General features: G+C 45.4%; 1 protein-coding gene and 1 long non-coding RNA gene across 5 annotated transcripts in view; one reads left to right on the top strand and one right to left on the bottom strand.

Moving 5' to 3' along the window:
- The first annotated feature begins 3,234 nt into the window (after positions 1-3,234).
- LOC147573341 (uncharacterized) lies at positions 3,235-19,732 on the top strand. The gene is made up of 2 exons (XR_015244638.1): positions 3,235-4,064; positions 17,805-19,732. It is a non-coding gene; the product is annotated as an uncharacterized LOC147573341 (long non-coding RNA).
- SDR42E1 (short chain dehydrogenase/reductase family 42E, member 1) overlaps positions 17,431-24,243 on the bottom strand; it is a 25,612-nt gene continuing 18,799 nt past the window's right edge. For 3 of the 4 annotated variants that reach the window (XM_086688819.1, XM_086688820.1, XM_086688818.1), the window contains exons 2-3: positions 19,754-19,847; positions 17,431-18,923 (exon numbers count right to left, since the gene is read on the bottom strand). In XM_086688819.1, coding sequence (XP_086544945.1) covers positions 17,810-18,923; positions 19,754-19,821 — 1,182 coding nt within the window. In that variant the 5' untranslated portion in view covers positions 19,822-19,847 and the 3' untranslated portion in view covers positions 17,431-17,809. Of the gene's footprint in view, positions 18,924-19,753; positions 19,848-22,321; positions 23,834-24,243 lie in introns of those variants that run through there. The other variant, XM_086688821.1, reaches the window with a different exon arrangement.

Raw genomic sequence — 24,243 nt, 5'->3', positions numbered from 1 at the left:
TAAAAAATTTTTTCAGTCAAAATGAAGATGGAGTTAGTGGGGAAGGCAAAGGTGATGGGACAGCGACAGGCAAAGTTTTAGCTCTGTTATATATTTTATTTCTCTTTGAAACACTGAAAGTGTTGCTCTGTTTGGCACAAATGTAAAAATGCGCTTGCTCTACCAAAACTGGATACATGGCTAACCACTTAAATAGAAGAATAAGTAATAATGAAAAATAAGGGAGAGAGCCAGGAAAAGGATGGGGTGGGGGAGGGGAGAGGAATCAGAAGGAGGGAAGGAGGGAGATGAAAACTAGAAGAAATAGTACAGAATGTTAGAAGCTAATAATTCTGGGTAGTGAGAAAACACCATTATATGAAAAAGCAAATTTTCAACTTTTAACGTTTGTGAGCCCAGCTCCTGGGCCCAAGGAAGCTGTGCTCTAACATTTACCAGAGTCCAAATGACTCAGCAAAACCTCAAAGCATGGGCTCTATTTCTGCTCAGAGCACAGGTTGTAGATCTGCTTCCTTAAAGAATAATAATAAACAAAAATAAAGCATTCCAAATATAAAGCTAAAAAACCACCCACACGAACCTCCCTGGTTCCCATAAGATTAAAGTCCTATAGCCTTTCACACACTGAAAACCTAAGATAAAGTCTGTAACTTTCTGAAATGTCCTTCCTCATGATGATTTGTAACTCTTTGTGTAAAACCAAACAGAACATATAGAACCCTACACCAAATGTTCCCTGGAGCATACTCTTTGTGAAGATTGTGTATCCCAGGAAGCTGTCCTAACTTGGGCTCGAATAAAACTCTTCCCCACTCTTTAAAAATTTTTTTAAAACGTTTGTTTATTGTGCATCAATATATATTATTCTCTCATTTCATTTCAATTTTATTTTCAAAAACAAGAAAAGAAAAACAAGGTTATATAAAAAGATGTACCAGGCAAATTCTCATAAAAAACACAGCTGGAGTAGCCTTGTTAGTATCAGATAAATTACAGTGCAAGGTAGGGACCACTAACAGTAACATTGTATATGGTAACAATACTACCCCAACAAACTGCTATAGACAAAAACTTTGATGCTTCTCACAACATAGCTCTGAAAAGTGTAAAGCAGATTAGGGGAGGAAAAACAAGTTCACAGTTATGGTTGGGGAGAAAAAGTCCTCTCTTGAGAAAACTATAGCTCAAGGTAACAAAAGACAAAGAGGATCTGAACACAAGTTCACAAGGTTGATCAAGTGCACACATATGCTCCTACAAACACACTCTGAACTTTGCACCCAGAGAATACAGCTTTTGTTTAAGCACATTTACAAATAATGACCAAGCCATGGGGGGGTGGGGCGGGGGCTGGGGGGACGTTCAGAGAACTACAGTTGACCCTTGAACAACCGGAGTTTGAACCCTAGGGGTCCACTTGTACTTGGGATTTTTTTAAGGGTTCACATCAAAAGCCACAGGCATTTATTTACAACTTCCCACTCCAGTCTTCACGGATCTAATGGAAGGTACACCCGTTGCCCTCTGAGTACCCAGGGAGGGAGGATATATGTCAGCAGCCCCTAAGGACCGTGGGTCGGGGCAGGGCTGCAGGTGGCTCCAAGTGGAGCACCTATGTTTGTGGGAGAAGACAAAGCTGAAGGGAACATTTTCACAGAACTTTATAAGCTTCTTTCAAAAGTCACATGGAGGGGCGCCAGGGGTGGCTGAGTCAGTAAAGCCCCCGACTTCAGCTCAGGTCATGATCTCATGGTTCATGAGTTTGAGCCCCATGTCGGGCTCTGTGCTGACAGCTCAGAGCCTGGAACCTGCTATGGATTCTGTGTTTCCCTCTCTCCTCCCCCCCCCCCCCCTTGCTCTCTCTCTCAAAAATAAACATTTAAGGGGTGCCTGGGTGGCGCAGTCGGTTAAGCGTCCGACTTCAGCCAGGTCACGATCTCGCGGTCCGTGAGTTCGAGCCCCGAGTCGGGCTCTGGGCTGACGGCTCAGAGCCTGGAGCCTGTTTCCGATTCTGTGTCTCCCTCTCTCTGCCCCTCCCCCATTCATGCTCTGTCTCTCTCTGTCCCAAAAATAAATAAACGTTGAAAAAAAAAATAAATAAAAATAAATAAACATTTAAAAAATTTAATAATTTTTTTTCCCTTCACATTGGGAGTTTCACAAACACTTATCAAAAAAAAAAAAAACAGCCAAAAAGATGGATTATTTTAACATTAAAATTAAAAGTAGTATGTAACTGAACGCCTGGGTCACGCAGTCCATTAAGCATCTGACTCTTGATTTTGGCTAAGGTCATGATCTTGTTACAGAAGGTGGGAGGACGCTGGTCCTTCACGGAGACGAAGAATGAATCTTGTGGACAACAGAGAGTACAGCAATAGAGTTTACTGAGGGAAAGTATAAAGCTCTCAAGAGTGAGGGGGCTTCCCGACTGGGTAGCCACTGAGGAATTTTGTCCCTGACTTTTTATTGGGAACTTATCACAAAGTTTATGAGACTCCATGCATGCAACATAGCCCAGGCAGGTGTGGAATGTGTTTATCTTTTTTTTTTTTTCCCTCCAAACCTCAAAGCTTCTTCTGCCTCTACTTGCAGCTGCAGGCTGCCTCCCTGAAAGTTCCTGATCTCTCCCTAATGTTGTTCACCTCTTCCCTAGTTCAACCTCACAGTTCATGAGTTCGAGCCCTACATCAGGCTCCATGCTGACAGCACAGAGCCTGCTTGGGATTTTCTCTCTCTCTCTCTCTCTCTCTCTCTCTCTCTGCTCCTCCTGTGTTCTCTCTCTCAAAATAAATAAACTTTTTAAAAAAGAAAGAAAAATACTATGGACAAAAGGAAGACAAAGGAAAGAAAAAGACAAGTGTTCAAGAACCTGTCCGTGTTCATCTGGTCAAACAGATCCCCCAGTGCATCCCACAAATCCATACAAAGATGAGCAACCTGACAGAGAAGTGAGGAAAAACTAGGACCATGCAATTCCCCTGGAAAGCCCAACCATCTAACAAATCCCTGACAAGATGCTATCTTTAACAGTAATCACAGAAGTGTAAAATCAGAAAAGTGATGAGCCATTTTTCTTTACTCCTCAGAGTGGCAAAAATTGAGACGTGAGAAAATTCTGGCAATGGTGTCAGGAAGCTAGGGACTCTGGGGGCAGGGTAAATTTGTGCAGCCACTTCAGGAAACAAATGAACTTCAGGGCCGGCCATCCCCGCCCCCTGCCTCCCACACCTGCCAGTGTCAGTCCAGGCGTAGCTACGGATCTCTGTTCTGGCCGGCAGGTGTGAGAAGAAGCCACAGCATAGGCTTTGAGGAACGGAAGCACCTGGCGTTCCCTTTGACCTCGCTTATTTCTGTGTTCTTGCCTGTAAGGACACCTAGAAATACCGCACCTTCTCAGCAAGAATTGTCAGAACGAAGGCCTAACAGCGTGGGAAGATGGCGCCTGGTCCCTGATGTCACGCCTTAGACCCGCTGACTTCTGGACTGTGCAACAGGAGAACAAACCCGTTTTTTCAACTACTCTGAGGTTTTTAAGTTTATTTAAGAGAGAGCACATGTGAGTAGGGGAGAGGCAGAGAGAGAGAGAGAGAGAGAGAGAGAGAGAGAAAGCGAGTGCACGCAGGAGAGAATCCCAAGCAGGCTCCGTGCTGTCAGTGCAGAGCCCGGGGCTCACACTCATGAACTCCAAGATCATGACCTGAGCCTAAATGAAGAGTTGAATTAAAAAAAATTTTTTTTATGTTTATTTTTGAGAAAGAGACACACAGAGGGGAGCAGGGAAAGGTCAGAGACAGAGGAAGACAAATTATCTGAAGCAGTCTTGAACCCATGAACTGTGAGATCCATGACCCGAGCCGAAGTCGGACGTTCAACTGACTAAGCCACCCAGGTGCCCCTGAGGTAATTTTTGAAATGAGCAGCTAAATGCACGTCTGACACAGTAGAATGTATTAACATTACCAGTTGCACTTCTGGGTGTCTATTGTCGAGACTCATTTGGAGATGTGTCTAAGAGCATTCACAGCTGTGCGGTTTGATAAACTGGCCACGTGGAAAACTGGGTAAGTATCACTAAGGCCATGGCTATGGCAGCAGGGTAGTGTTTGTGCACCATGAATGCTATGCTGGTCCTAAAAACAATCAGGTATAGCGTTTTCATTTGATGGTCATAAATAAGACCCATTCCATGCCACCATGGTATCCAGAAGTCTACATCGATGTCAATGGTCTGTAAAACAAAGACAAGCTGATATGCTGAAGCTTCTCCCTTGGAGCCTGGTTACACCCCAAAGTGTGTGCCCAGGGTGGGGCGCAGAAAGGCAATCTCGGTGTTTGACCTCCCAGCTCCCATACCTCTCCCTGTGAGTCATGCTGGCGACTTCGGCAGGGAGGCGGGAGAGGTAGATACAGCACAAGCACAGGTAGGGAGTGAAGTTCTGATGAGATAGAGACCAAGAGCCCTTCCCACACCTGGGGAGAGGCTGGGGCAGCCTTTCCATCTGCTCTGAACACTTCCATCCCTACGGCACTGGCCCGAGCAGGACTTGGCTTATCATTTCCCGAGTCTGCGATGGTGGAATCACTGATGTAATAACCATCATATCAAGAAGGACAATGCATCATTTGAAGGTATTATTGACCCTGCTACTAATGTAGTCATGGGCCAACAATGAGAATTACTTATACTCAGGCAGTGCAGATGGCTTTTCAGGTTTTGAGAAAATGAAGAGTAAAACAATACCTTTCACAAACGTTTTTGGAATCATGTTGTTCTATTTACTGAAATACCAAGTTCCAGTTGAATTCACTGAAATGTTTTCCTTGTTGCTTGAATCCTAGAGTATTTTGCAAAATAGTTTGTTTTACTGCATTCCCAAGGTTGATACTGGAATTTTTTCAAGTGTATCACTGGGCTGCATAATTTGTACCAATATTTTTTTTTTTTTAATTTTTTTTTTTTTCAAAGTTTATTTATTTTTGGGACAGAGAGAGACAGAGCATGAACGGGGGAGGGGCAGAGAGAGAGGGAGACACAGAATCGGAAACAGGCTCCAGGCTCCGAGCCATCAGCCCAGAGCCTGATGCGGGGCTCGAACTCACGGACCGCGAGATCGTGACCTGGCTGAAGTCGGACGTTTAACCGACTGCGCCACCCAGGCGCCCCAATTTGTACCAATATTTACTGAAATACTTATTTTTCTACATGCACAAAGGCTACTGGCAGAGGAATTTTTTCTAACGTATTATGGTTTGCTACATGACCAATTTTTAAAAATATTTTTAACGTTTATTTATTTTTGAGACAGAGAAAGACAGAAAGAGAGAGAGTGGGGAAGGGACAGAGAGAGAAAGAGAGACACAGAATCCGAAACAGGCTCTAGGCTCTGAGCTGTCAGCACAGAGCCCGATGCGGGGCTCAAACTCACAATCCGCGAGATCATGACCTGAGCTTAAAGTTCGACGCTCAACCAAATGAGCCACCCAGGCGCCCCCTGACTTGACCAATTTTTACTGAGATGCGCTTTATTTTGCCTGTAGTGTAGAGGAATTCCTTCAAATAGACTTTACATCATGGCTGTCTTTTTTAATTCCCAGTACTCAGTGAAATACAGGGCCGGTGTTTGCTTTTATACTCCCACATGTCAGATTACCTTCTCTTCCACCAGTGTATGTGTTTTGCAGCTAGCTATATCAAAGGATCACTGACAAACACATATACATAAAATTTCCTCCAGCCAGGTAATTTTATACTAGAATTTCTCAAGATTGGCAGAATATTGCTGCATACTCAGAATTTAGGATTTCTGACCAGATTCTACTATATGTGTGCAAAATGATTTTTTTCCCTTTAAAACCACTTCATAATAACTTCTAATACCTATATTATGGGGGAAATACTTAATCCTTTATGATTTTAATATCATATACAGAGTGACCTTTTCATTTATTGTACAAAATGGGATGTATTTGAAAGTGAAAGACGGCACTATTAAAAATGAGGCTAAGACTACAGGCATAAACTTGGAGCTGTCCTGGCCAAACTGTGACATGTAGTTATCATATAATATGCCAGCACACCTATGTCAGGAAATAAGGAATGTATACTTTTTCATAAGAAACACAAATAACCGAAGGAAATCTGGGGCATGAGACTGTGGTAGGGTCCCCTTCCTAATGAGGTGGGGAGGGGGAAAACCCCACCTCAAGGCAGCCTGGCTATACTTGTACATGACGACATCTCTCACGACCTTGCAACATGAGACCACTTAATCAGACTGCATGTTTGTGTGTTACCATATATGGGAGACAAAGAAATAGAAAACAGATATATATTAAAAAAAAAAAAACTATGCCACATGGTGTTCAAGGCTCCGTTCTTTGGGTACGAACCTAACTGAGCAGGGCTGGCACAGATGAAGTTACTTCCTGGAAGTAAAAGCCTCGGTGTCAGGACTCTCTGTGCGACAATCTGGCTACAAGACCACAGTACGGAGAAAAATGAATACTAGAGCCCTATTTCCTACACAAATCTACACACATACAGAATCTGGGGTACGTTGGTAAAAGGGTTCTTTGCCTTTCTTTACCTGCAGTGTTTTGAATTTTTACAAGGAAAATGTATTGATGCATTATTTGTACAGTTACGTTTAAAACCAAAAAGTGAATGTATTCCGAGGGTATAAAGAGGTTGATCGATACCCATTTTGAGTTGGCTTTTCGGCCTGCAGACACCATTGTGTCTGTTTAAATACAACAAAAGGTTAGTTAACTTGAGAAATAAATAAATAAACAAATAAATAAAACGAAATGTAAAGCAGACAGGCAACAGACTACCATTTTTTCTCTAGCATAGTGTAATCTCCTCTCCAGCTTCAAAAAAAAAGCCTCCAAACATTAGAGCTCAAAAGGTCACTGAATTGAGGCGTTTAAAGCCACAGTAAACAAACTGGCACAGGTTAATTAGGCGGGAATCAATGAAACATTTTCACTCCTACCTTCCTTATCTGAACATGCAGCTTTCATTCACACCCCAGTCCTGCCTGGCTAATTGCTTACTGAGCATTCCGAGTGAATGCCTCCGACTCAACCAGCACTTTGTATCTGTTCCTGCACACCACCAGCTGCCTCCCCCAGCAGAATAGCTATTAATTAAGCATCTATGTGCACAGTGCTTTGCAGGTTACACAAGTGCCTCCGTGCCACTTCATGGACACAAGCTGCTCTGTCTGTCAGTAGGGAAGGCTTTCTCTCCGCTTTGCAGAGGAGCGGCACATCGGTTCGAAGTCACGCTGCGAATGAAAGGCCGATCCCGCCTAAGGCAGCGCACATGAACGCACAGGTCCCTTGAGTATTGAGGGACCATGAACATCCGCCACCAGATAATTATTTTCCGCTTGGGCCAACGGTCTAAGATCTTCCCAGGGCTTAGAGAAACCTCCACTCCGAAGGGCTGTGAAAACAGTTCACCTTTCTTTGGGAGAATTTAAACGCCAAAGGGTAGCTCAACAAGTTGGACTTTGCATTTTCCTAACTTTGGCAGGTTGTTATTTGGCTCCTGCTCTGTACCCAGAATGATGTAAGAGACTGCAGGCGAGGCAAATGTCCGTCAGCAGAGGGTAATACTTGGGCTCTGCTCCCAAGACATCGATTCGGGGAGAGGAGATTAGCACGTTGCAGGAGTACCCATGCTAGGATACGATTAGGTGCAAAAACAAATCAACTATCCTTGGAAGATGTTCTATAAAAGTTATTACAGCTCTAATTTGCCATCCTCCTTAACTTACCCTCCCACACGCATATACACCCAGCCCCACCACACTTGCATTAATAGGGTAAAATAATGCTTTGCTTGTTGATGTAACTTACTACAAGTTGGTGCAGCACAAATCCCTATGTACAGTGAAGTGGGTTTTGCAACAATTAAATTCATATTTTAATTGCATATAGTGTCGGCAATTGCATATAGTGTCGGCGTGATGCTTAGCCCTGAATACATGCCATGCTGAAATAAAGCCACTGCAGACATGTCAGTCAAGACTTTGGTATCCAGATTCAAGTGGACCTGTTTCAAATCCCAGCTTTGCCACTTCCAGGATGAATGGCTTTGGATGATCTTGGGCGAGAGATGCCATCTCTCTAAACCTCCGTTACCTCACATGTGAATGGGAGCTAATAAATGCACCTCCTTTCAAAAGTCATTGAGAAAACGAAATGAGGTTAAATACACAGAGCCTTACAGGAGGTAAATGGTCAACAGTAATCACAATGAACTATTAAGAATGACTGTCTTTGAATAACTTAGTTAACAAGGGTGGCAGGTTAATATCCATCATTTCCCCAGTGTTGGACACACCTAAAAGCACAATCCCCTATGGAAGTTACTTGACCACAACTCAGCGGGGGTGTTGTAACTGCCCCAGCAACACAGCAAACAACTCCTCTTCAAAGCTCAGCAGCACTTTAAACCTCTATTAGCTGCTCAGGACACCAGCACGCAGGGGATGGTTAAGGGCAGGCAATGACTCATTCTCATAACAAAATTTAAAAATATGTATTAGTAAGTAAAGATTTCACTTTTAGGTCTGTAATAAGACTCCCCTGGAAGAATGGAGGAAGAGACCTCTAGAATATTTGCCAGGATTAAAATCCTACATATCGGGGCGCCTGGGTGGTTCAGTTGGCTAAGCGTCTGACTCTTAACTTTGACTCAGGCCATGATCTTGCAGTTTGTGGGTTCAAGCCCCATATGGAGCTCGGTGCTGACAGCATGGAGCCTGCTTGGGATTCTGTCTTCCTCTCTCTCTGCCCTTCCCCCCTCTTTCTCTCTTTCTCTCACAATAAATAAAATTAGTTTTTTAAAAAAGTGTTTTAAAGTCCTACATATTAGTAATGAAGAATTTAATTACTTGCATGCTTCAACCAGCTTGTTAAAAATAAGCATTGCAAATTACCACAAATACCCCTTGTTGGCTGAAAGTTACTTGCCCAGGTTACTTCACTGCATGTAATTTCTTTGTAGTGAACTAGATTTCACCTCAGCCATAATTACTTGATTCCAGTAACAAAGCTATCTTTCCTGGTATGCACTAGTTCTAAAATACAGAAGGGTAACATCTTATGAACTTGTACAGCTTCAAAATGCCATGGTCTGGGGGTGCCTGGCTGGCTCAGTTGGTGGAGTGTGACTCTTGATTTCACGGTTGTGAGCCAAGCCCCATGATGGGTGTAGAGACTGCTTAAATATAAAACCTTCGAAAGAAAGAAAAAGAAAAGAAAGGCCACGATCTGAATGACTCCATTTCTGGTTAGATTTTCAATAGCAAACGGCTGTTTTGTGCTAAAAGATCAGGTAACCAGGCCCAACCACACGGGTTACAAAACAAGCCCTTTGGCCAAAAGAAGCAGATTCCAGGTGGGCTCAAGTCATCGCTGAGATGTGCCACCACTTGTCTGTCAACAAATAACACCTGTGCCTGCAGAAAGTGGGTGGAGGGAGGTCACCTGAATCTAAAGACGTTCTGTGACTCCCATCTCCTTGATGAACTCAGCAGAGATGTGCTGAGCCCAGGCTGGGGCTGAGCACTGGAAGGGGAAGAGCACAGAGGATTCGGGAGCCTCTCACTTAACATCTTGGGAAGGGAGCACGTGCTTGGCATCAGGCAGCATTTTTTACCTCCTGTGCGAAGACCAGAAACACCGGGACTGCCGATTCCCAGCCCCAATGGGAGGGGTTCCGAGTCTGCGTGTCATTTTTATCAAAGTATACACAACAGAGTTCCAAAATCGAGGATTTTACATACACACACATAGCGAAGTGATGACGATCCCCTCACACAGTTACCTTGCTGATGAGAGCACCTGAAATAAATCTGGGGCTCTGATACAGCCCATGAGGGCTGCACTTAATAATCCTGCATTGAATCCTGGCATCTGTGTTTTTAACTTGGGCCTCCCGTGTTCTTTTCGGGGAGGGCTGGGGGCCACAGGTTTACAAGGGACGACTGGGGTAGCACAGTTGTCACCTCAAATGAGGTCACTGGGCTGATAAATGCATTCAGCCAATCAATAAGCATTTACCCGGCAGGTGAAGGGGCTGTGCGGTGCGCTCTGGATAAGAGGTTGACAACACAGGGCGCCTGGGGGGCTCAGTGGGTTAAGCATCCGACTTGGGCTCAGGTCATGATCTCACAGTCCATGAGTTCGAGCCCCACATCAGGCTCTGTGCTGACAGCTCAGAGCCTGGAGCCTGTTTCAGATTCTGTGTCTCCCTCTCTGCCCCTCCCCCACTCATTCTCACTCTCTTTTTCTCAAAAGTAAACAAACATAAAAAAAAGAACTTGACAGCACGTGGTCCCTACCCTCACGACGCGGAAATTCTGGGGAACACATCACTTTGTCAAACAATCTTCTTACACAACAAGAAAGTCCTAAAGATGAGTCCAGCCCAGATGGGCAGGATTCTATGAAAGGACATCAGTCGGACTTTGGAAGAAGAGCTCCAGCGAACGTTCAGTTCTCTGGGGGCTTTTTAAAAGCACGCTCCCCTCACCACCACCTGCCCCATAAGGCAGAAGGCACGCAGGTGAGTGGAGAGTGAGCGCCTTTGGACACCAGAGAGTGTATTCACCTGTGCCAAGACCTTTCCAATGCACGGAGAAAAACCCAACTCAAAAAAGCTTTAAGAGAAGAAAATGTACTGAGACTCACACGACATGACGATCCAGGACTTCTCTTTCTCCAGTTCTGGGCTCTGCTGTACCTAACTGACAGCGGGAGCCAGGAGCCCAAACAATATCATCAGAGGTCAGTCTGTGCTTCGGGGTAGGAGAGGCCGCAGTAGCTCAAGAACCTAACCCGCAGCTGAAGCAACCCAGGCAGAAGAATTTCCGGGAGGAGCTCGAGGAGAAAAGTTGAAGACAGGATGCTAATTGGCCCACTTCGACCAATGACTGTGGGCAAAAGGATGGCGGCCTTTTGATTGGTCGGGTCCAACTGATTGAGGAGGTCAGCGCCTTGGAGGGTTGGGGATGGGTTTCTCATCAAAAAGGGGAGTGGGCGTCATTCTCCAAAGTAAGGGATGCTAGCAAACAGGGACTATTTTATTTTATTTTTAATGTTTATTTACTTTTGTGAGAGATAGAGAGAGAGAGAGAGAGAGAGAGCGAGCGCACAAGCACATGCAAGGGAGGCTCAGAGAGAGAGGGAGACACAGATCCTGAAGCAGGCTCCAGGCTCTGAGCTGTCAGCGCAGAGCCCAACAAGGGGCTCAAACTCACAAACCGCAAAATCATGACCTGAGCTGAAGTCGAACACTTAACCGACTGAGCCACCTGGGCGCCTCCAAGACACAGACTTTTAACTCTAGAGAACACAAGGATGGTGACCAGAGGGGAGGTAGGTGGGGATAGGGGGGAAACAGATGATGCACCTGTCGTGATAAGCACTGAGTGATGGATAGAATTGTTGAATCACTATATCGGACTCCTGAAACTAATATAACACTGAGTGTTAACTATACTGGAATTAAAATTAAAAAAACTTAATTACAAAATATAGTAAAACCAAAACCAACCAAACAAACCACTGAATGATAAGCAAGCACTGTGTCCTAGGGGTGAGGGATTCGTGCTTTCTCGGGGTACAGGTTCACCAAGCACCTTGCCAGGGGCATCCTATACTCAAGGAAATACAGTAGCTCACCTGTCTCTTGGGCTTTGTCTAAATCCCAACAGTGTAAAATCTCACTGTTGTGATCTCTCTGATTCTCAGTTGAGGAAATTTAAGGCTCAGAAGATTCTTAAATTTTTTTTTTAGTGTTTATTTACTTTTGAGAGAGAGAGAGACCGAGCACAAGTGGGGGAGGTGCAGAGAGAGGGAGACACAGAACCCAAAGCAGGCTCCAAGCTCCAAGCTGTCAGCACAGAGGCCAACACAGGGCTCGAACTCACGAACTGTGAGATCATGACCTGAGCCGAAGTTGGATGCTTAACCGACTGAGCCAATCAGGGCCCCAAACAGGAACAATTTTAATAAGACACGAAGTGCTTGGTGCCGGCTGCCGAGGCCGGCTCACACAGGGACCATTAACCCCAGAGTGCACGACCGGGTGGGAGCCAGAAGTAGAATTACGCCGGCTTGTCAGGCTAGGGGATTCGGAAAGCGATACAAGGTAGGAGGTGCCCCAACAATTGTCGGTAAATCAATCTACAGCAGAACAGTACTGGCTTTCTTATAGTCACTGTGTGAGGTGACTTAGGAAAGTAAACCCCTAGGCCTCCTCTGTAGACTCAAAAAATACAATAGCCTGGGTCATCTGGTGCCAGCATTAGTCATCTGGCCCTCAGGACCGTGCTATTCATAACATGGCACCCTCTGACATCCATGATTAGAACAGCACCTATGAAAGCAAGTATTTCAACAGGCTCTTCTTCCTTTTTTGCAGATGTAGGCAGTTTTGCATTACCTTTGGTTTCCACTGTGGTGCTCTGTGTCACATGGTGTGACCCCCCCACCCCACCCCCAAAACAGGCTCGCAGATAACGGCCCACCTAGCCCTGGGAAGCAGCGCTTAGGGTGGCCCACCCCAGTGGGGTGGTGAATGCCCGGGTGTCTAGAAGCAGACCCATGTGCACAAGGAGAAACACCGCTCCAGAGTTTATGTGGGTTTGGGGATTCGATCTACAGCTGAGGAAGGTGAGGGCAGCTGGGAACCATGAACTAACGGAATTCCTTGACTGCGGTGTCCCCCGACCTTAGAAAGGACGAAAGCTGCCTTTCAGAAAACAGGCCCGAGTTCTTTAAAGTGGTCAGTTTTCAGCTGAGACGTGAGAGGAACACAAATGACTTTCCGCTCTGCCCACAGGCGGCCTGGCCTCGTTACTTACTAGGTCGACAGATCAGAAACACTAATGTACGCGCCAGAAAGGAGTGTTCACTCTTAGAGGGAAAAACAGCGCTCATTCACAAATATTTCTTGAACTCCTGTTTCGTGCAAGGCGTGAGGGACACGGCAGTAAGACAAAGTTCCTGCCCTCACGGAGTTTCCAGGCGCAAGACAGAATTGCAACGGCTCTTACAGTTGTGATAAAGGCTGTGAAAGACAGGCAAGTGCTCTAAGAGTTTGTGGCAGGAAGACCACATCTCACCTGTTGGGATCACGGAAGGAGGCCACCGGAAGAAGAGACCTGAAATAAACAGTAGACCCACAGTGGGGGAGGGGTGTGAGAAGCTTGAAACCCCGGAACAGGCAAGAAGCTGGTACAGCTTGGGCAGAGAAGGGAGTATGCTGGGAGATGAACTTGAAGCTACTGTAAGCAGGGGCCGGAGCAGGCAAAGCCTTGGGCTCACACTAAGGATTTTCAGCCTAAACCTAAGGAGAGTTTTGAGCAGGGACGTGAATAGATTTACATCTTTTTTTTTTTTTTTTTTAGTTTAGTTTATTTATTTTGAGAGAGGGAGAGAGCAAGGGAGGGGCAGAGAGATAGGGAGAGAGAGAATCCCAAGCAGGCTCCACACTGTCAGTGCAGGGCCCGATGTAGGGCTCAAGCCCACAATCTGTGAGATCATGACCTGAGCCAAGATCAAGAGTTGGACGTTTCACCGACTGAGCCACCCAGGTGCCCTGACATAGATTTACATCTTTATAGGATCAGTCCACTTGTGGAGAATGGATTGAAGGGAGGCAGGAGGGGATGTAGTGGAAGAGAAAAGGGGATATTATTGGAACCCAAGGCAGAGAGGTAACACCTGTTCACTGCACAACTTTGATGCTTGAGTAGAAGTTAAAATCGATGGGCTTCAAGGTGGGTCAGGTGTGTCAAGTTAAGGGGAGGCAGGGATCAAAGAGTATCCCAGATTACTGGCATAAGAAACTCAATGGGTCTTGGTAACATTTACTAAGAAAGAAACCCTGGAAGAATTTGGAGAGATTGTGAATTCATCTTGGATATGCGCACTGAGAGTGTGTGGGATGTATCCAGGCAGAGAAGCCGAGGTACTTGGATAGATGGGTCTGGAGCTCAGAATGGTCTGGGCTGGAACTCTATTTAGTGGTCTCTGTTTGGCACAGAGATGCAAATGAAAGCCAGGGGCTTGGACAAGATCACTTAGGGAGAGAAAGTATGGTATTAGAAGAGGGTCTAGGACTGAGCACTGAAGAAATATTCCACTTACAACCAGTGTGGAGGAGAGAATAAAGGAAGCCAATGAGACATATAGGAGTGTGGTAGCAGGCTCCAACATGGACCCCAGTGATTCCCCACCCCTTGGTCTTTATGTGCTGTGTAGCCTCCCACATGGGATAGCGCTAACCTGGGTAGCCAATGCAGTATCGTGGAAATGACCGTGCACGACTGAGGTTGTGGCTACAAAACCTTTTAAGACTTCAGAGACCTAAGGTGGTCCCTAAAAAAGTTGTTCAAATAATAAGGGTTATTGTCCCTCAGCAGTCTGAGCAGCAGCCCAAGGCAAAGAAGGACTTATCTCCAAGAAATATGTGGGTGTGGCTTTTGCCTAATGGAGTGAACTGGAGTAAGACTCAGAGGAGACACACAGAGTTCAAAAATAATTATATTTGCATTAACATTATCAGCTTGGACTGAAAGAGATACACTACAAAATGTAAAGAGGGCTTTATATCCCCCAAATTCTACTGGGTGGTAATGGGCTGAGAACATGTTAACTGTCTATCTACACGGGCTACCTTTCACTGAAAGGAAAAATGACTCAGAGGATGGAACCAAGAGTCCAGCCTCCAAGCTGGCACCCAACATTCCCCACCTTCTGGTATCCACACCTTTGGGTACTTCCTTCCTCTCCACACTGAATTAGACTGACCTGTGTAACCAGTATACTGTGGAGTGCCAGCGTGTGGTGTTTGAGGATAAGCCGTAAAAGCCATTGCAGCTTCCACCCTGCTCTCCTGGATCACCTGCTCTGGGGAAAACCAGCTACCATGTCGTGAAGACATTCAAGCAAGCCTACGGAGGTGCCCGCATGGTGAGGCATTGAGCCTCCTGCCAATGGTCGTGTGGGTGAGCCATCCTGGGTGGACCCTCCAGCTTCCGTCAGGCTTCCCGAGGACTGTCGTGCCAGATACCATGGGATGACCCTCATGAGGGACTCCAAGCAAACCGACGCAGTTAAGCCGCACCAAAATACTTGACCTGTAAAAGCCAGGAGGTGATGTTTGTTGTTTTAAGATATGTCTTGGGGGTACTGTGTTAACATGATACACCTTAGTGTAATTCGTAGCATGTCTTAGGGTAATGCAACAGATCATTAATACAAAGAGAAAGACCAAGAGTGAGCTCATGAACGGTAGATGAGCTCTTGTTTCAAGGGGACAGTGGACATGGGTATAAGTGGTGAGGGACAGCCGAATGTCTCTTCCCTGGATGACAACAAGGCCCAAATAGCCATCCTTAGTTTCGTGTGGAAAACAAGAAAACCCCCACTACACTCAGTCTACTTGGTGCGAGAAAACTAAGAAGTATCTATCATTGTTCTCCAGGACCTCGTTGAAAACATGTTCTGCAAGTCTGCGATGCCTCTCAAGGACACTGCATAGATGTCTTGCTGAACTTATCCACTCTTTCAGTGGCCTTCTTGTGCAGATACGTCATGCCATTAGTGGGCTGTACGTGAGCAGGGGAGCCCGTCGTGCAGCACCTGGACTGCTGGACTTGCCTAGGTGCTCATACAAGCGAACTCCAGGCTAAAGCAAAAGCTTCTTAAGATAGAAAAAGACTCCGAAAACCTTTTACCAAAAATGCTCACCACCACCTCATATTTATGTTTTAATTTATCTTTGAAAGTACTTTCACAACATCTTATTTTACGCTCACAACCACCCGTGTGAGGAGGGTGGGTGGGTGGGTTTGTAGAAAAGGCAGATACGGGTCATTCCCAAATGAGGAAACAGGCTTCAATTGCTTGGTTAAGGCCACACAAACCATTCATGGTTGCAGGTCTCCTGGTATCAGGTTGAGTGCTTTTCTCCAAAAGATCCAGGCAGCATTAACCAGGGACTATTCACCTGGCACCTTCTTTCTACAAATAATCTCAAAACAGCTCGAACGTCACCTTCTGCAGCAATCTATCTGCCTTATGCTTTAATACTGGCTTTTCTGAAACTGGAATTGTGGAAGGGGTGAAGATCCTCTGTCTTCTTTCCACATTGGTTCCTATGCAACTGTACAAACTGAATGTCTTACACAGCAGTCCTCAGGAGTGGCTGGACGGTAATGACACCCTTCAAAACATTCCTCATTGGAAGCTGCCTTCAGGGGCGCCTGGGTGGCGTAGTCGGTTAAGCGTCCGACTTCAGCCAGGTCACGATCTCGCGGTCCGTGAGTTCGAGCCCCGCGTCGGGCTCTGGGCTGATGGCTCGGAGCCTGGAGCCTGTTTCCGATTCTGTGTCTCCCTCTCTCTCTGCCCCTCCCCCGTTCATGCTCTGTCTCTCTCTGTCCCAAAAATAAATAAAAAAACGTTGAAAAAAAAAAAAATTTAAAAAAAAAAAAAAAAGAAGCTGCCTTCAGAGAACAAAACCTCTTTCCGGAAGAAAAGCAGTCTATTAGTTCAGAGTTATGTTTCATTTTTGAATTACAAATAGCATCATTCCCTTGACCATCTTCCTTAATCGGATTTTTAGCCGTTTCCTAAATGTTACTCTATGCTCAGAGACCAAAACTTTACAAACACTGAGTATATGCAAACGTGCTGGTTACAGACTCTGAGGGGCTTACCCCAAAGACATTCCAGAAAGGTTAGAGCGATAGCACTAACAGAACACTAACACCTCTGAACAGAACTCCTCTGAGGAAGAAAACCCTCATAAGGGTTTGTATCAGGAATGTATGGCAACGCTATTAATTAAAATAATGACTTGTCTGTGTTGAGTGGCACTTGATATGTCTTGTCTAATTTAATCCTCAAAAGAATCCTATGAGGTAAGACACAGTTCTATTTGTTTAAAAATCAAACCTTACCATGTGATCACACAGGTGTAACGCCCTTATATCATAAAGGGCAAAGAGTAATTCCTAAAAACTATAGGAATGAATGGCTCATATAATGTCTCTCAAAAGCTTCCACCTCCTCAGAGGGTTGGTCTGTAGGGATCTGACCCAATTTGGTGGTTTTCACACATTTTCAAGCCTGTTAGTGTTTTGCCACTCCTGTATCAGTGCACATTTTAGTCTACTGTAACTGGATAGAGATAGTAGAGGACAGAAGTAAGTACGTTTTTGACTTCTGAGAAACTCAAGACATTTCCAATTTTCCTCATCTCGCTCTGTGGCTCCAAAATGACTTCTACTGTACCCATCAAAAGGAGGAAGACACACAAAACCGCATCTCAAACTGATCTTTGCTTCTTTTTTTCTCCTATGATGGTTTGGTCCAAGAAGGTAAGAAATGAAGACTTCATCCAAGAATCTGTTCTTTTATTTCTTTTCTTTTTTTTTTTTTTTTAAGTTATTGATTCATTTTGAGGTGGGGTGTGGGGAGAGAGAAGGAGAAAGAGAATCCCAAGCAGTCTCCCTGCCACTCGAGCTCACAAACCGTGAGATCACGACCTGAGCCGAGATCAAGAGTCGACTAAGTCACCCAAGTCACCCAAGTGCCCTTCCAAGAATCTATTAAGTAGCAATTTGAGGAGCCAAGATTTGCTACCAGGTATCCATTTGTATCTAACTATCTAGATATTGATGTAGATTTATTTAGATAGACATAGATACATTGTTTAATACTGTGTTTCTTGAAAACCATCTCACCAAGTGTGATCCGATCTGTGTTTCTAGCTCCTTCAGAGTGATCGAGCCACAGGAGAAGGCAGCCATATGAGAACCACTATGACCAAGAGGAAGACCACCAGCCCATCCCAAACAAGACACCCGGAGGCATGACCCCCAGGACTTCTGCCGTGGCCATGTGCCTTAAACCAGTTGACTACTTCCTGGAGGTCAAATGGCTGAGCCTCGTAACCCAGCTCCTTCTTGGCCTTCTCTAGACTAAAGTAATGTGTGACGCCAGTTTTGTAAACTTCTGTGCGGGTGAGGAAGGGCTGGAAGTTGTAGAGCCGACCAAAAAGGAAGTGAGCCATTTCTGTCAGGAAAGCAAAACAGTAGATGAGGGTCAAGGGCAGGCGGATGGATGGGAACCTGTAGCCCAGGCCCTCAACTAGAGGCCGGAGGAACTCAAAGTTGTTCACGGGTCTGCCGTCCGAAATGAAGTAGGGCTGCCCAGAGGCCACGTGGCCCTTGGCAGCTGTCAGGGCCTCTGAGGCCAGAATGTGAGCCTGGACCAAGTTATCCACGTGGACAAATTCAACCAGGCTCCCAGGATCCCCATACACAAACTTGAAGAGACCCCTCTCAATGTAGCTCACTATCCTGGGAAGGTGCCTTTGTTCTCCAGGCCCGTAGATGCCAGCCGGCCTCAGAGCACAGGTTCTCAAGACACCATCACTTCTTACCAGGGCAGCACCATTGGCCTCCAGCACTTTCTTTTCTGCAATAGATTTGGTCCGAGAGTAGTGATCAGGATGGAGGTGAAGCGGTAGGTAAGGCAGAGATTCATCTCCATTTCTGATAACTTGACCTCCAAAGATGACATTGAAAGTGCTAGTGTAAACTAACCTTGGCACCCCTCTCCTCCTGCAAACCTGGAGGATGTGGTCTGTGCCCCCGACGTTGACTTCTTCAATCAGGCTTCGATTCAGCTGCTCCCGCCCCGACATGCCGTAAGAGGCGATATGGAACACACATGCAATGTCCACATCCTGGAAGGCTTTCTCCACATCACAGAGGTGGCGAATGTCTCCGTGTATAAACTTGACTCCCTCTGGCAAGGGATGAGCAGGGCTTTTGATGTCAAAGAGAATCACGTGGAATCCTTTCTGGTTCAGAGCACAGCCTAGGCTGAAACGAGGAAAAGCAAGTTAGATCGAATCGTGACTAAGCTATGCCTGACGAAAACCACATAAAATAATTTACCAATCAATGTGGGGCTGACCCAAGTCTTCTGGGCTTATCCTGAGTCCCCTCGCTTTACATGTTCATTGTGCAACAATCCCTTATGTAAGCACGCAAATATTCAAAACTGAGGATCCACATATCCTTGCTTCTTCTATCTTCTCACATAGATGGCAGCAACTACAGGTTCCATTTTCCCCCTCTGTTTTAGGACCCACCATCCATTCTTTGGGACATTCATGAATGATAACGGAGCTGCAAAGGAATAACTTATTATTTGGGGGCACCCGGGTGGCTCAGGCACTTGAGCCTCAGACTCTTGGTTTCGGCTCAGGTTGTGATCTCATGGTTCGTGAGTTCAAGCCCAGCATTGGGCTCTGTGATGACAGCGTGGAGCCTGCTTGGGATTCTCTCTCTCTCCCTCTCTCTCTCTCTCTCTCTGCCCTCCCCTGCTCACTTTCTCTATCTCTCTCTTTCAAAAACAAATAAACATTAGAAAAAAGAGTAAGTATTATTTTAAAATGTTTTTGGTGGGCGCATTATCTACACCCACCCCCAATTTAATGCCTTTACAAAGAATCTTTCTTAAAGTAGTATATATCTGTAGTTCTGAATTTCAATGTCTGAGCAGTGGGCAACCTAGTTCATTTCTGGTTTAACACTGTTCAAATGAGTAAAAGTCTACACTGTACTCATGTCACAGTCAAAAGCTGTCATTTTTTTCCCAGCAACTACCAATAAAATAATTCCAGAGACGTGTTTATCGATGCACTGACCGGAAACCAAAATAGCCACCTCCTCCTGTAATAAGGACCGTTTCCTTCGGGGATTTGCGGGAGTCCATAGGTGGCGGTCAGGAGCTCACTGGACCTAGTAGAAAGAAATGCAACAATGTTACTGACCCCGCCTGGCCTAGTGCTGCATCAGAAAAGGGGAGCTGATAACAAGGCTTACGAAGACTCAGCAGAACGCCCGACAGAGGACGGGCACTCCGTGATGTCATTTCTCACACTTCCTTTGCTTGGAGCTCTAAGGTCTGGGGATTGGTTGTCCCATGACCTTTCCACGCACCAAGGTCACATCTCTCAAAAGCACAGGGTTGCGGAAATGCTTGACGAGTTCTTCTGCATAACCGTACTAAGTACCTGAGATCGCCAGGAAAGCTAACCGGTCCACCATGCAGAGAGAGGTCAGTTGGTGGGACAGCTACGGAGGCTGTTTCTAAACACAGTGGATGTCAGTCACTGATATTTCAACCCAGACTTCCTCCCTGTATCTCCGTGATGTGGTGGCAATCTCCCTCCCTGACTTCATCTGGCCTTCTCCCGCCGCCCACTGGACTCCCTTTGAGATGCCAAGCCCGCCTGCAACTTGAGGGCTACACACACCTTCTATTTCACCTTAGTGGGAAGGGCTGTTCTTTGCCCGGCTGTACCTTTCCCAATCGCTAGGTCTGCCTGAATGTCACTTGCTCAGTCAGGGATGCTTCTCTGATTGCCCTAAGGGAGAGCCCCTGACCTTAAATACTGCTGTTGTTTCTTCCTGGAACATCTTATCACCTGAAAGTATCTTTTTTTGTTTTAAACTATTGCTCTCCTTACAATAGAACATAAGTTCCATGAGAACTGAGACCTTCTGCCTTTTCCACTGACATGTCTTTTCCAGAACCTACCACATGGCAGATGTTCAACAAATATTTGTTGAATTTACGGGTGATTTTGAACACTGTGAAATACACCCAGTTGAGTAAAATTGTTTTGGGCACAAATGATGCAGGGCTCTGCAGTGTGTAAGAGTCATCGCTGTGTAAGTCAAAGAACACTGCTGCTTTCTTTTCTTTCTTTCTTTAACATTGCCATTTTCATTAAACTTCTCTCCTAAGAAATTCTGAGGGGTGCCTGGGTGGCTCAGTCGGTTAAGCATCTGACTCTAGATTTTGGCTCTGGTCATGATCTCACAGTTTTGTGAGCGTGAGTCCCGCATCGGGCTCCATGCTGGCAGCGTGGAGCTTGCTTGCGATTCTCTAAGTAAATAAACAAACAAAAGTCTGGGTTATGGAATGAAAACAACACAAAGCTACATGAGACGGAACTCCTGCATTCTGGAACTGACGATGGAGTGAGGCTTTTGGAAGCAGCTAAACTACAAGGTGAAAAGGAGGAAACAAGATTGCTGTCACGTGTCGGTGTAAGCAAGGTGCCGTGGGAGCACCGAGCTGGGCGTGGAGAGAAACTGACTCTGAAGACCTCATCAGAGAAGACTTCACTGCGAAGTGGGCATCAGAGCTGAAGGGTGACAACAAGAGGACTGAGGCGGGCTGAGACAGGCTGAGGGAGCATGATGAATGAACAGAATGGTGACAGGAAAGGCTGTGTTAGGTAATTAATACAGTGATTCAGGCGGGAAAGATAGCCTGGGGTCAGCTTGGAGACACCTCTGAGCTCCTGAAGGGGAACGTGAATTCTATTCTGCAGACAACCCAACGGCCCCAAGCCCTCTGGTCCTTGCAAAAGATCAAACTTTTCCCGGAGGGAAGGAGAGCCTGGAAACCGGCAAGGTCTGGGTAGGAGGTGATGGGGCTGTGCTAGAGGCCTATCAGTGAGGACGCAATGCCAGGGTGCTCCGCTGAAATCAGGATGTGAGCCGGCTGCGAGCAACTGGGTGAGGCCGCAGTGGGCCACACCCAGGCGAAGTCTGAGGGGTGTGCCATCATTAACCCAAGCGACACACACAGGCTTTGAAAACGTTCTGTTTGGTTAATAGAGTTCTGATTAATAGGATGCCAGATAACAAAGTCTAAGATTTTTTAAAAATTTTTTAATGTTTAATTATTTTTTTTGAGAGAGAGAGTGAGCAGGGGAGGGACAGACAGAGCGGGAGACAAAGAACCCGAAGCAGGTTCCAGGCTCCAAGCTGTCAGCACAGAGCCCGACGTTGGGCTCGAACCCACGAACTGTGACATCATGACCTGAGCCAAAGTCCGACGCTCAACTAACTGAATCAAACTGACTGAACCACCCAGGCGCCCCAAGGTATTCTTAGCATCTCCACAAGAATTCCACGGTAAGGGATTCAGAAAATGGACCAGGCCTCAGAGTCCAATTAAGAAAATTCCAACAGAAATTCTCCCTAATCTCTTAATTATTCTGTTTTTGAAACCACCCACTCCGGACCAGTCACAGGACCACAGGTCAGTCATGGCACATGTGCACATTAATCATGCTGGGAATGTACAAGTGCACGTTACTAATGCTTCAGGGGACCTGCCAGGTCTATTCACCCTCCTTCTCATCAGCTTCCAACTACTGCCACAAGGATCCGAGGGGAGAACTTGTATGACTGACCTGATCAAGGGGTCAGACGAGAAAGGTGGCAATGAACAGGGGAAAAGTAATGATGGGGCAAGACATGGAGGAAAAGAAGCCTATCCACCAGGTGGGTAAAACCTTCACAGATCACCAGCCATTAACATCCCCACCCGGAGCTGCCTTCTTGCTTCCTGGCTCCCTACATCAAAAAGCACAGAAAAAAACACAAAAAACAAAAAACACTGCAGTAAACACATCTCCCGGAAAACTGCAACAAACTTCCAAGAACACTAAGCCAGAAGGGAGAAGAAGCATATACAATTTTTCTTCAACTAGCTGCCTGACTTTTACATTCTTCATGGCTTCTGTTTTATTAATTAGTTACCATCTGATTCCTCCTGAGGCTGGGCACTCAGGCCAATGTTTATAATCACAATTACTTTAAGGCTCTTTCAAAACCCAGCTTAGTAATTGCTTTCCTCTGGGTGGAGGGGGGGAAGGGTCACATCTGACCTGAGCAGTCATTCTATCAGATATGGGTTAAAGTTAAGTACATGATCCAAAAAAAGGAATCTTAATTACAAACAGGAAAAAATGAAATTTAAATCCGCCTGACCTCTTGATAATACTAAGATAAAGTGAGGGTAATAAAGTTGACATCTCACAGGGAAGTTATGAGAAAACTCATAAAAATGACTACGGGTACCTTAGACTTACAAAGACCTAATTAAATGCGAAGGATCAGTAATAAGAACCTTAGATTATGCACACAGTTCCTTCATCCCTTGAGTTCAAGTTGATGACGTTACTAACCCTCTGGTATTATAATGTAATATACAAATCTAGGTGCCACTGGAGTCCACAACAGATAGGAGAATTGAAGACTGCTTTCATAAAAATAAAATTTTACTACGTTTGCTTTAAGCAAGATAAAATAACTCCAAGTAGTTTAACCCTGTGATGGTGTGTTTTAAATTACTGCCCAAGTACTACCTAGAGGCAAAAGGTAACTGTGTTCTTACTGGATTGAGATCAGGAAAATACATTGAGGCTAGAGGGTTTAGAAATGGTACTGTTCAAATTCCATGCGTGATCTAAAAATTATTTGTGTTTAATATCAAGCAAAGCAATAAAGATGTTGTTAAAGATAAGGAGAGTAACCCTGATACAGGTGAAGGGGGTGGGAGGTATACAACCTAAAAGGCCAAATACACTTGGAAAGAAAATTAACTGGAAAGTCGATATACTCATAACAGAGAGTAGCATTGTGGTTACTGGAGACTGGGGGTTGGAGGAAATGAGCCGGCACAAATTTCCAATAATAAGAGAGAGTAAGTTCTGGAGAACTAGTATACAGCAGTATATGTGACTACAGTCAACAACACTGCATTTTATACCTGAAACCCGCTAAGAGTAGCTCTTGAAAGTTCTCAGCACACACTCAATAATTATGTGAGGTGCCTGAGATGTTAACATACTTTATTTTGGTTATTTCACGGTATAACAAATCATCACATTGCAAGCCTTAAATTTACAGTGTTAGGTCAATTATCTCAATAAAGCTGGAAGAAAAAAAATATCTTAAACTACCCCCCCCCCCCCCCCCACACACACACACACACTGGGCTACAAATTATGCAAGTTGTACTGGTTGAGCTACTAGCTCTTGAAGCCAGGCCTGGAGGACTTCCCAGCCAGGACTCTTAACCCTGTGTGTCGCCCCCTTGGGGTTGAGACAAGGCTGTACCACCGCTGCTACTATTACTTATTATGTTTTATTTAAATCTATTCACCTTTTTACAAGAAATACATTCATTTTAAGTGGGAACCTCACACTTCCACTGTAAGTGGGAACCACCCGTCCTATGGAAAGGTAGTATTTCTAGGAACTGCGAAATGACAAGTGATCAAGTCTAGCTAGATACAGGTGCCTGCTGCAAACTCTGAGCTTGGGGGGG

This window comes from Puma concolor, chromosome E2 (genome assembly GCF_028749965.1).
Source record: "Puma concolor isolate L17-30 chromosome E2, mPumCon1.1.hap2, whole genome shotgun sequence".
NCBI lineage: Eukaryota > Metazoa > Chordata > Mammalia > Carnivora > Felidae > Puma > Puma concolor.
This window is presented reverse-complemented; position numbering and strand designations above follow the sequence as displayed.